Consider the following 12399-nt stretch of genomic DNA (forward strand, 5'->3'; position numbering starts at 1 on the left):
GTAAATGCTGCGGAACAAGGTTTGCCTTTCGGCCTTGACGCGAAGCAATGATCCAGTGAACCATCTCAGGGATCTGCACAGGAGATCTTTTGAATGTTCCATCTCCCCAACTGGTCAGGAACCGTCGGCCGGTCGTACATGTGGAGAGCTATAAGATATCTCATCGTCCAGCCAACCAAGATCACTGCACTATAACTATCTCCTGGATTCAAACTACGCCTTGGGGTCATTAGCACGCAAGTACAATGCCAGCACCACTCGAGCATAATCCTCCCGACAGACGGGACGAAGATGCCAGTACATTGCTGGATACCAGGAAGATGAGGATTTTAGCGATATCGACTCCGACTCGTCCGATATTACTACCCGGTCGATGAGCACTTTAAACTCACTAGAAGTCAATAGTAAGTAGAAGCTCTGGAACAACCTCAAGGCCTGACTAAACAGCTCTCGACAGGCTACTTTCGAGAGGTGTACGGTAGGGCATATCCTGCCGACAGAAACATACCAGCATTTGTACCCCTGGATAACGGAGAGGCAGCTCGGTTGGAGATTCAGCACCATTACATGAAACTCATGATTGGATCCAACTACTTCGGACCTGTTCTGGAAATACTACAACCACACCCTACACGCCGAAAGCGGGTTTTGGACGTGTTTACAGCCGATGGAACATGGTAAGCGGTGTTTCCCCTTATTTTCGTAGTAACATTCCACGTCGAGTATTCAGGGCACAAGAAATGGCCACGGAATTCCCTCACGTGGATTTCGTTAGCCTCGACATGATACCCCTTGTTCCGCACGCACCAAGACCCAACATCAGCTTTGAGGTATACGACGTCTACAACGGCCTGGCCGAACCAGACGCATCTTTCGACATAGTTCATGCTCGAAGAACCATCACACAGGTCAGTAGATTCGATTGCTCACAGCCCGATGCCACCAACATACTATCTCAGTTTCGGGACTATAATTCATTCTTACGCGAAATACATAGGGTGTTAAAACCCGGGGGCTTGATATTGTTCGGACAGGTTGAGATAGAAGTGTATGAATATACCTCGCCGGATCAGGTAGATGTGGATCCCAGCCTCCTGTAAACGTCTCCTGCTAACTCATGTTTCATTTCATAGTCCACGCCCAATGACCCGGGCAGTACGCTATTCCCCGGCCCCCATGTGATCCAGGCAAAACGTTCGCTTCCCGTCATGACCCACGGGATGTATTTGCTTCGTAAATCACTTGAAGCCCAGTCGGTTCGGGTAGATATGTGGCGCGAATTACCTGAGCTCCTTACCCCCGGATCTTCCCTGTGGCACTTGCAACCACACGAACGCGAAATGAAGTTTGATGACGTTCAAACCTATTCACCAACTGTGGAAACTGCTTGTGCTCGTCCAGTTAAGGGATTCAAAGACGTCACTTCTCGTATTCACATTTATCCTACTACGGGATGGCATCAATCACCTCGACTTCGAGCTTTGGGAGAAATCGTCCAGCAAACAGGGGAATGGAGCTGGAGAAACTTTGGTCTACTGTTTCGACAGGGTAATCTTATGGACGAAAAACAGGCCAACGAACTGATTGAGGCTGGGCAAAAAGAGAGGACGTCACGAGAGATCTGGCAGGTCATGCGATACCACACTATTTATGCTATGAAGATTTAGAGCTGCTTTTCCAATGGGCACTAATCATTTAATATTTTCATACCATTGGACCAGATTCAGCACCCTTGTAATTCTATCCGAACTTTGTACATGTATGTATGTTGTATTAGGTTGTGGTACAAGGATGGTGTAAGCCATAATATCAAAATTTGGCGAATAAAGCAGGTTGACGTCTCAATCGTGCTAGGAATGAATGTGTGAGCTACTATGGGAAGGGCGAATAGTAAGACCTGCTTACAATAGAGCATAAGGCTAATAGCTGCGAGCTGCACCCCTCCACTGTACGATATTGGAGCGTGCCAGTTGCCTCCTGAAGCGCTCAAGATCAAGCCGGCGATGGGAGCAGCTGCGAGATTCCCGGGAGTCATAAAAAAGTTGAATGTGCCAGTTAGCCCGGCGAGGTTGCGTGTGCCAAATAATTGTGCAGCCAATGGGGTCATGAGAGAAAGGAAGCACCCTCCAGTTGCACCTTTGCAGAAAGTTCACATTGAGGACATATGGCAAGTAGATTGAACGTACCGAAAGCAACAGAAAATACCATGATCGTAACGTAGTTGTAGGCGAAGTTCCAAATCAATAATTGACTAAGTGCGCTGATTGTAATGGCACATATGAATGCATTGGCTGGTCCGATTGAATCAGCAACCAGTCCTACAAGCGAGCGTCCTAGGGCTGATGAGAAATTCATTATGGAAGAAGGTAAAACGGTATATTGGGCTGAGAGTGTTGGAATGCGGGAAGCGGCGTATGTCTAAACCCACCTCGTCAGTAGGCTCCTACTATTACTCCCATCTACACAAGCTACAAAGCTCACCGGCATAAAGAAATACGGACTGAAGAAGCCAAATATACACAGGCCCATAGAGAGAGCGGTCGACCAAAATACTGGATCTTTCAAAACTTCCTTATCCGCCCATCCTGCGCGGCCACGAATGGCTCTCGTCGCTGCACCAGCTGGCCCTTCTTTGACCAGACATATCTATTCCGAGTGAGAACAAAGAAGGGCACCATGCGTGGACAAAAGAGAAACTCACTGCAATGGACATGAAGACACAGTGAATTCCAGCGTAGATAAGTAGGGTATTTCTGAATGATATATGTGTAAGCATTGCTCTTAGAATGAGTGTGGCAGTTCCTCCTCCTGAAATACATTAATGATAGGTAATTACTCCCGGGAGTAAATGCTCACCAAACGAGCTACCGGCGGCGACGATGCCGGTGGCGAGCCCACGTCGACGCTTGAACCATTGCGAAGGATATGCCAAAACAAAAGGGAAGCAAAGCCCAGTTGCTAAGCCTTGCAAGACACCCTATGCGCTATCATAAATTAGCTTAAGGATTTGAGGTATGATGAGCCCACCTGTGTGAGAAAAAAATGCCAAAGCTTGCTGCTGAACGCTGCTCCTATCAGCTGGCTAACTGAACAGACCAATGCCATCACGGTAAAACGCTACAGCTGAATGAGCTGCCTAAGACCCGGCTTAAATCAACAAAGATAATACCTTGTATCCGCTGAGATGATACCCATTGAGTAGGTATGAGGGGTAGTGTCGTGCCGACTTACTATCTATCTCCTAGTTTTCCAATGAATAAAGATGATAGGGTTCCGACCTAGTGATTTTGCCATTGGGATAAGCGAGCCAATACGCACGTAGTCGCAAAGAATACCTTACCGCGCCTTGGGTGGAGCCCAATAGCCCCAACACCGAATCTGAAGTCCCGACAAGTATGTTATGGCGATAATACTCCTGAAATACACCCCAACATAATCTGTCAATGGCAAAGGATTAATTTGGCTCCACTCGTGCGCGAACCGCAACCATGAGTTCAACACACCCAAAACCTAAGGGTAGATTAGCGACTCCATTGTATTTCAAACGACGGTGACATATGCATACCCAATGTCATGCTGCCTCACGCCACCATCCCAACACCGCCATGGGTTAGTCGTCATCTGGCAGCTGAAGACAGGAAACACTCACGCCGACAGCATAAAGCAACCAAGAATGACAAGCCATCCGCGACCGCCTTCTGGAAACAGGTCGTCATTGTCGATCCCGGCGTCGATTGGTCGAACGGGAGTGGGATCTCCAATCGCTGGATATACATGAATCTCAGGCTCGGCCTTGGCTGTCTTTTCCACCTCGGACGGAGTTTTAACTGGTGTTTCGGGCGCATCCACACGTCGATGCGGGGTAGGCGAGACGTCAGTGCCTGGTTGTAGCTTCATATCCTGAACCGACATGACTGCTTGCAGTCGTGGGGTGGAGGAGAGCCAAGGATTGGCCCCAGAACCTTCGCATTATAAATGATCCGCATCCAAACGCCGTGTTGCAAGGTCCGGGTTCAAGATCCCGCAATCACGTAATTTAACCATGCTGGGAATGTTCAGCAAAATGCCGGCCGGGCCGGGGACAGCTTTGATGTAATTTAGTACAGAACTATTAATAATTATGCTCAAGGTCTAGCGCACAAACAAACATATTGAAGCATTGTCCATTACTCGGGAAAACAAACTAAAACATATTCTAAGCAGAAATCCATGCACCAGCAATAAGAGAAAGCGCGGCTGGGATGAATCCTGCAGAATGATAGATCGCACCGTTGGTGGATCCGGTAGTCCCTGTAGCATTGGCTCCGGACTGGGTCTTGGTGGCAGAGCCAGACTGACTAGTGGAGGTAATAGTGCTAGATGTGCCGCTAGAATTGTTCCAAACCGATGAGCTATTGTCCAAGACATTGAAACTAAAGGCGTACTCAGAATAAATACGGACATAAGCGATCTCAAAGTAGGCGTTATCATAGTTGCGAGGGTTGCGAACCAGGTCGAGACAGGAACCTTGATTGGGACAGGTAGACTCGAAAACACTGGTCGCACCGGCGTATGCGCCACAAATCGAAATGTTCTGGCGAGAGGTCAGTATAAGGAAACGAAAATTAAGGTAAGACGAACAATGATCAAGGTCTGAGGACCAAAGAACTTGCTCGTATCGCATCCACTCTCGGGCCAGGCCGCGGTTGGGGTACCCCAAGTGCTTGGGTTGGGGTTGGCACTGGTTAAATCGGCAGGAATCGAACTCCTGGGGAAAAACCAGGCGCGAATTCCATTGCCAGTGGATGACCACTCAACAGCATAGACGCCTCCTCCATTTCTACTGAAATTCAGAACTATTCGAGAATAGAGAGAAGCAAGCGTACCTAGCAAAACTTTCCCCAAAGGAATTATCCGGCATTTGAATGATACAACCTTGGTTCCCATTGGTGTTATTGTAGCAGTCGTTGGAGACAATCCTTCCAGTGACTTGCGTGTCTGAGGCCAGGGTGCATCCTTGGCTAGTGTGAAGAGACATTTGATTGACAGGGGCCAGGTTAACATTCTCGACGATATCAATTTCACCTGAAAAATGATGAGTCGACGACATTCGAAACTTCCTGAGTACCAACCGAAGCGCGGCCATTCGTTCTCGGGGCTACCCTGGCTCCAATAAGCTGGCCAGACAGAGCACTGAGTAGGTCAAGCGAGTTAGAGTAAATTGATTTGCAACCGAAGCCACGACTCACACCATACGGAAAGTGAAGAGCGTCCATAACGACAAGGCTTCCCTTGGTGAAGGGCTCAGTGGTGTTCATCTTGACCGACGCACGTCCGTATGCCGGATCCTGAGGGCTTCCTACTGTGGTATTATCCACCTGGAAAGTGCGTCAGCCCTAGTTTTGCACATGTTCTGCAGATAATAGTTTCATCCACCAACCTTAATAATAGCATTACCAGCTGCATTGAGATAAACCAACTGCTGTGCCATAGCCACATCCTTTGCGAGGTACCTAATGCGAACATGTGTCAACAAGCCGTTTGTGGCTAGACAATATTCTGGATCTGCTTACGCAACATTGCCATAGTTCTTTGCGTCATTGCCGTTGGTAAAGGACCAGCCATCGAAGCTACGGGTACGAGTGTAAGCACAAGAACACGACCAATCCAGCAATATACTTACAATTTAGACCCACTGAAGTCTTGGGCAATCGTGTATTTTGGGTTTTGCGCAGCAACGAGTGCCAACTGCGAGGCAACAAGGCCCGTCAAGAACCCAAGTCCTACCATCTTGTATTAGTGCTGAAAATGGTCGAGTATATATGACTTTGTAAACAGTAGAGTGTATCCCAAAGAGTGTGCGGATATATTGGGAAGCTCGGCGAGGTGGAGGAAACGATGGTTAGATTTTGACACCCGATTGCCACTTATAAGAGAGCACCCCTGAAACACACTGCCAAACAAAGATGGTGCAGCAATTGGAAACTGACGAGAAACACCGTCAAAGCGTGGATGGTCACGTAGTTCATGTGCCAAGAGCATAACAGTGATTTCATCGTGACAGACGTAACCATCTATCTATGGACCTTTGTTACATCTATACGCGTGAATAAGACACAACGAACGTGCAGAATTCGATAGCCGTACTACATCTCCCCGCATTCTGTCACAATCAAAATTGGTTAGAGCGATACGCGCAAGCGGTTGGCGGGCATTAGGCACCCACCGGTGATTTTAACTGTGAGTTTTGGTCGATTGTTGGGACCTGTAGCTACGTTTTCGATCTTACGGAGTGTTAGAATTCCGTCAATTACTTTTCCGAATACAACCTAGGAAACGACGGTTAGTTTAGAGTGTAGATTCTAGCTTACACATACGTGTTTCCCGTCGAGGAAATCGCAAGCTGCCGCGGTGATGAAAAACTAGAAATCGCATGGGTCAATTTGTCTAGCTCGGATCGGGGGCACCGACCTGACATCCATTAGTATTGGGCCCTGAATTGGCCTAACAATGGATGGCGTAAACACGAAGAGTTGCCGATATTATTAGTTGTCCGTACCATCGACAATAAGCCAGGTCCAGTGTGCTTCATCTGGAAGTTCTCGTCCTGAACCTCGGTTAGACATGGCCAGACATGTAAAAGTAACAAACTAACCGGGAATTTATCACCATATATTGAGAACGAGCCCGTCCCGTCGCCGTTTAGGAAGTCACCTCCTGTGATGGGTGTAAATAATTTGGAATGAAAATCTACGTCGGTTTACTAACCTTGTACCATAAAGTCGCGAACTCTGGCCTTTTCCATTCAAAAAGATGAAAAAGTGTGCACATTTGTTCACTCACACGCTGATTGGAGACTATCAGTAGAGTCCTCAACCTACGCGTAACAAACCCACCGATGGAAGGTGGCCCCTTTGTAGCCCTGAGGACGAGAGTTTATACTGTACAAAAGATATAAGGTAAGTACGCGGCAATAAAAAGCATACACTTACCGGTGTTCCCCAGTACACAATTGCCGAAAATTCTCTGCAGTCCTACGCACATATTGAATTCTCCTGTCAATTGTAGTAAATCGCACATACTTTGGTACAATATCATTAAATAGTTCCATCTTTAACCGTCCGGCAGGAGTTTCCCCAATGTTGATATCCATAAAAACGATTGGTCTCGATGGGTTCGACATCCTGTTTGTAAGTAAAGGTTGAATTACGTGCTTAGTTCGTGCTTGTGTAACCTTAAGACTTCAGAATAGGTCACGTGATAGCAGCTTTTTTTTAATACACGTCCATATATAATCAATACGGGAGCTACATGCGAACAAGGTAAACCGCTCACCACGTGATAGAAACAATTCATTGTAAAAGAAACAACAGAATCACATGGAAACAAGGCGAAACCGCTTACAAAAGACAAGAACTTTTGGGCGAAAATGGGTTTTGTTGGGGGACGCTGAGGAGCAGCATAGCGCAATCTCCGAGCTCCCCGAGCTCCGGGGCGCTATTAGCCCATCAATAAGCTTTACCATTTTGGGGATAACTTGCGTTCCAAAGACTCTTGTTTGGGATTAGATGTCAACTGAACAACTGCAAGTATGCTGTCCTGATCACGCCGAAGCAAAAACCATTTGCTTTGATCATGAATCCTGGTTTTTCGTTCCTATACCCTGGTGCCTGGTGCAGTTTTAACTGATATATGCATTTGGAAACATGTGAATGCATCACGAAGAGTCGATCCTCTTGAGAATTTAGTTCTACAAGTCCCACAAGCTCACAGTACCTGAAGTGCATTCAAATTATATTTACGTGTTATTCCCTACCACGCGTGTCTGTGTAGATCTGTATACATATCTCTCCGGGAATCTTCATTACGGCTTATTTGGTCAGGGTAGGTCATATTCGGCCTGCACGCGTACGGGGGGACGCTGTGCTCGGTTGAACTAAAGTTAGGCCGGCCGCATGGTTTTCTGTAAAAATTGGTCCATGTAACAGAATTGGTTATCAAGTTTATACATTTAAATGACTAGTTTTATAGTAGCCTGTGCATCTATATATCTGGTCTATCCTTGCAACTTTTTGCATGTCCCTTATCCTGGTTATAATATGCAGGCTCGCAGTGGCCATTTTGGGTACGATAACGGTGGTGATAGATCTATCTTATATATTAGGCTCGTCCATATTATAGGACTTCAATGTGTGGAAGGCCAAGATCGAACAGAATAGCTTCGAAGATCATACATATCGTACCCGAAACATTAATCACCAACTATCGCTGAAACTGACCGTACTGGACTCATCGATCTAAATGAGAGTTTTGCTTAAGAGATAATCCACAATTTGAAAAACGCATTCCTCTACTGTGAATCGATCGGTGCGGACGTGAATCTCTGCACTCTCTGGTGCTTCATATGGTGCGGATATACCAGTGAAGTCTATAAAGATGTAAATACCAACTCCCGTCAGGGTGACGATACGAATCGCACCTTTGATCTCCCCAGCCCTGGCTTTCTTATATAGGCCCTTGGGGTCACGGGATTCTGCCACGGATAGTGGAGCATCAATATAAACTTCGACGAAATTTAAACCCGCTCTTGAACCAATTAACGGAAATTCCTAATTACGGAACAACATACACTGCTTACCTTTCATGGATACCACGAGCAAAGTGTCGGTCCGAACGATAGGGGGAGATGAAAGAAGTGATGGCAATCGCCCCAGCATCATTGAACAGCTTGGAGACCTAATTTTTGTACTTAGTAAGTATCTGACCACAAACGATGAGAGATAAGTACCTCGCTTATTCTACGAATGTTCTCGTTGCGATCTTTCTCCGAGAACCCAAGATCGTTGTTAAGCCCAAAGCGTACATTGTCCCCATCCAAGCGATATGCGAACTTCTTTAAGTGAAGTAATTGCTGCTCCAGCGCTACAGCAATTGTCGATTTACCCGAGGCTGACAGTCCTAGAAGCAAGGGATGTGAAGGATAGCATTGCAATCGAGAGATAGATAAAATAGTACAGAACTCACCTGTCAGCCAGAGCGTAAGACCTTTCTGACCTAGAAGCTGGGTTCGTTCATCCTTTCCGACTGCACCTATAATATGCTTCCAGCCTTGCTCTATCGAACAATGAAGGGACTGCACGTACCAGGATGAAATGTGATGTTGGTTGACATAATGAGCACCAAGGGTCGCTGAGGTCGAGAAGAAAGATCGGGAATATGGGTCGGCTCTCACGGAGATGGGTTCATTATCTACAGGGGCGGGCCAGCGATCGGCGTGCTGGTCACGCCATCGAATAAGTTTGGAATGTAATTAGGGTTCCTCAATTCTTGGATTCTTGTTTTGGCACCTTGGGGTGAAATGGATGAGAAAGTGCCATTATGTATACTGGGTGGCTTTCCGTGAGGAATCGCCCCCAAATAGAGATCTCTAAAATCGGCCGTCGGATCGGGTCGGAGTCGGGCCTGTACGGGTGGCAGTGCAAGGTCTATGTGCCGAAACCACATCTCTAAAGTGGCTTTCCGTAAGGAATGGCCCAATTTATACGTTAGAGATGCCGAAGAAAATTTAAATTCAAATAAAAGTGCACTCGCTCTGATAGCCGATTGTATGCTTGGTCTGTTATCCCTGCGAGTACAATACATTAGTGGAGGACTCAGCAAAATATGTGGGGTGGAATAACATGTGATTACATGTACACTAAGCAGCAAAAATATTGCAACCCCCATGAGGAATAGCTGGAGGCCAAGCAACACACTTTCAGGTATAGGTTTATATACAAGATCTGTAGACCTGTATGAGAGCTAGGTGATGTCAAAAAACAAGGTGAAAATACCAATCTTGGTGTGCTAAACAGGGAGGATAAGAAACAGGGGTTTTTCCAGCCTGCCAACCAGTAAATATCTTGCTCAGAGCTGCTAATGAAACTTGAAGAGAAACAAAATCTGAGTAGTATAGCACTTTCAAGCGTGCAGATCTGTGCGCTTGTTGTGGAGATATGCGCCTTCAGATCTAGGGAGGGTTACTAGGAAACCTCCCATTTTCAGCAATTTCCAATCAGTCTCCTAGTAACCCCTCCTACATTGGAAGGCGCATATCTCCACAACAAGCGCACAGATCTGCACGCTTGAAAGTGCTATACTACTCAGATTTTGTTTCTCTTCAAGTTTCATTAGCAGCTCTGAGCAAGATATTTACTGGTTGGCAGGCTGGAAAAACCCCTGTTTCTTATCCTCCCTGTTTAGCACACCAAGATTGGTATTTTCACCTTGTTTTTTGACATCACCTAGCTCTCATACAGGTCTACAGATCTTGTATATAAACCTATACCTGAAAGTGTGTTGCTTGGCCTCCAGCTATTCCTCATGGGGGTTGCAATATTTTTGCTGCTTAGTGTAATTGGGGTGTTGTAACATCAGGGGTTTGGTAATGGTGTAATTGGTGTTACATGGTGTTATAACTGTATATCACATCAGCATTATCATGTGTATTTGTGTAATGACATGTTATTGGTGTGTTAATACACCATTACCAAACCCCTGGTGTTACAACAAAAACAGTTTTTGCTGAGGACATAAATAAGCAAGTTGAGAAAGTACCTTTTATATCCCCCCCGTTATGTATTGTCAGCTTAATTGCCAATTTGAAGCTGAGGACAATGATTTTATACTGCATATGTTATTAGACAACAAAGAAGAAGATATCTACATTATGCAAAGATGGCGGAAGCAGCAGCAAGAGCAAGATCTAGTACAACACAACAGAAATCCCTGGCATGAACAATGGAACTACCTTAAGCAAGGCAAACTTTTGCCCAACCCAAGAGATCTATCAAGCTGGCTAGGTATCTACAACAGTTGTGAGGACCAGGTGTATCTCCAAAGTACTTGGAGTAAATGTTTATACTTTTCATTTCCTTCTCAATTTGGGCTTTGCTGGAGCATGGAATGCTCACCCAATTGCTTGGACCAACACTAACCCACATGGAGCTACTTGTATTGGTAGCCACTCACTTGAAGCTGCTGGCAGTCTTGGTTTATTACTCTAATACCTGTGTAACACAATTGATGAGTGTGGACTGCAGGTCATCTTTGCTATTATACCTTCAACTGTCTTGCGCTATGTTACCTTTGCTATGGGAATCCTGCTAGAAATCTTTCAAAAGCTCCCTGAAGCACAAATTCAGTGGCCTGATGCAAATCTTATGAGAGAATACTGAAACCTTATCACAAATAAGCACTCCCATGCCAAGTATCTTGATGGTGCATTTGGATTTATGGATGGTTTGAACTTGCCTGTTCAAACCAGTGGCAACCAAGAAGAACAAGAACTGTTCTTCAATGGCTGGCTTCATTCTCATGTAGTTGGCAACATGATTATTTTGCACCTGACAATAAGTTAATCTTCTTTGCATAATCACTCAATAATGAACTTAATTACAATTAACCTATGTACAATTCTTGCTGCACAAATCAACACCCCTGGTAGTTGGCACAACTCTTGGCGTGCACTACCACTATATGTCCTGATAAGAGATGCGCCAACAGGCTTCTTTGCCACTGCCAATTTGGCATTTCCCAAGCTTGTGGTCTCATACAAAGTTACAAACAAAGATGGGCATGAGGAAGAGCAGGAAGACCAAAAATCAAGATTCCACTCAAGACTGGTGCAAGAGTCCATGGCACCGCCAAATACATTGATTGAGTTGCACAAGAATCAACTGAAGTTACTAGTGCTTGACAGGCAGTAGAATGGGGGATGCAAGCAATTCAGGGATGTTTCTCCTGCCTCTATGTACCTATGGTCATTGGCAACTCAGACAGGCAGGCAACCCTAATTGAAACATGCTTATGCTTGCACAATGTACGTACATGTATGATTGCTATTAACCAGATTACCAGTGTATATGTTGGTGCCTTGCCTGCTATCAATGGCAACAATCAAGTGCAGCTGCGTCAAATCTACCTGTCTTGAGCACACCTGATACACCACATCCAGCAATTCCAAGATGCTATTCATAGTTAATCTGTATCATATGATCTACATGTATTGCATGAATGACAATATATTTTGCACTTAGCTACTATATACTATAAGTACAATTTAAAGTTCTACATGTAACAACAGTACAAAAAATGTTGCTGAGTCTAAGGCGTAGTTGCAAAGTCATTGTTTGCAAGATATTGGTGAGCAAACAGATGCACAGAATTGTCAAATAGAGGCTCATCCCAGTTGTTGACAATTTTAAGATTGTTGTTCTGAAGATACTGCATAAGCATATCACAGAACTGCAGGTTGGTCATTGTAGCAGTAGCGGTTGGAGTGACTGAAGTCAAAGCAGCTGCTCCCATTGCCCAAAGTTGCCCCTGAACTTGTTCCTGTTGTAGACACACTCAATACCAGGGAATTTATTCCCATTTCTT

At 45.5% G+C, this 12399-nt stretch overlaps 4 protein-coding genes across 4 annotated transcripts; 1 reads left to right on the forward strand and 3 right to left on the reverse strand.

The window, feature by feature from the left end:
• Positions 1-245: 245 nt before the first annotated feature.
• Positions 246-1667, forward strand: RhiXN_06830 (methyltransferase domain protein; the record flags this gene model as incomplete). The annotated part of the gene is made up of 6 exons (XM_043326646.1): positions 246-351; positions 396-404; positions 458-677; positions 731-908; positions 933-1073; positions 1134-1667. 6 exons carry the CDS (start codon positions 246-248, stop codon positions 1665-1667), a joined length of 1188 nt encoding a protein of 395 aa, XP_043182078.1.
• Positions 1668-1809: 142 nt separating this feature from the next.
• RhiXN_06831 (glycoside hydrolase family 61 protein) lies at positions 1810-3912 on the reverse strand (the record flags this gene model as incomplete). The annotated part of the gene is made up of 12 exons (XM_043326647.1): positions 1810-1850; positions 1906-2136; positions 2187-2418; positions 2482-2646; positions 2702-2808; positions 2857-2977; positions 3170-3179; positions 3232-3278; positions 3341-3415; positions 3482-3510; positions 3566-3576; positions 3650-3912. 12 exons carry the CDS (start codon positions 3910-3912, stop codon positions 1810-1812), a joined length of 1332 nt encoding a protein of 443 aa, XP_043182079.1.
• Positions 3913-4195: 283 nt separating this feature from the next.
• RhiXN_06832 (peptidyl-prolyl cis-trans isomerase, cyclophilin-type protein) lies at positions 4196-7162 on the reverse strand (the record flags this gene model as incomplete). The annotated part of the gene is made up of 17 exons (XM_043326648.1): positions 4196-4573; positions 4621-4819; positions 4866-5064; positions 5112-5172; positions 5229-5357; positions 5420-5492; positions 5553-5609; positions 5663-5762; positions 6206-6308; positions 6357-6401; positions 6451-6483; positions 6539-6586; positions 6635-6696; positions 6748-6770; positions 6861-6920; positions 6972-7013; positions 7062-7162. 17 exons carry the CDS (start codon positions 7160-7162, stop codon positions 4196-4198), a joined length of 1713 nt encoding a protein of 570 aa, XP_043182080.1.
• A 1114-nt stretch (positions 7163-8276) lies between these two features.
• Positions 8277-9150, reverse strand: RhiXN_06833 (adenylylsulfate kinase; the record flags this gene model as incomplete). Its single annotated transcript, XM_043326649.1, has 6 exons — positions 8277-8407; positions 8459-8565; positions 8618-8715; positions 8768-8937; positions 9004-9069; positions 9123-9150. 6 exons carry the CDS (start codon positions 9148-9150, stop codon positions 8277-8279), a joined length of 600 nt encoding a protein of 199 aa, XP_043182081.1.
• Between the last annotated feature and the right edge of the window lie 3249 nt (positions 9151-12399).

The sequence above is a fragment of the Rhizoctonia solani genome, chromosome 7 (genome assembly GCF_016906535.1).
Source record: "Rhizoctonia solani chromosome 7, complete sequence".
In the NCBI taxonomy this organism is placed as follows: domain Eukaryota; kingdom Fungi; phylum Basidiomycota; class Agaricomycetes; order Cantharellales; family Ceratobasidiaceae; genus Rhizoctonia; species Rhizoctonia solani.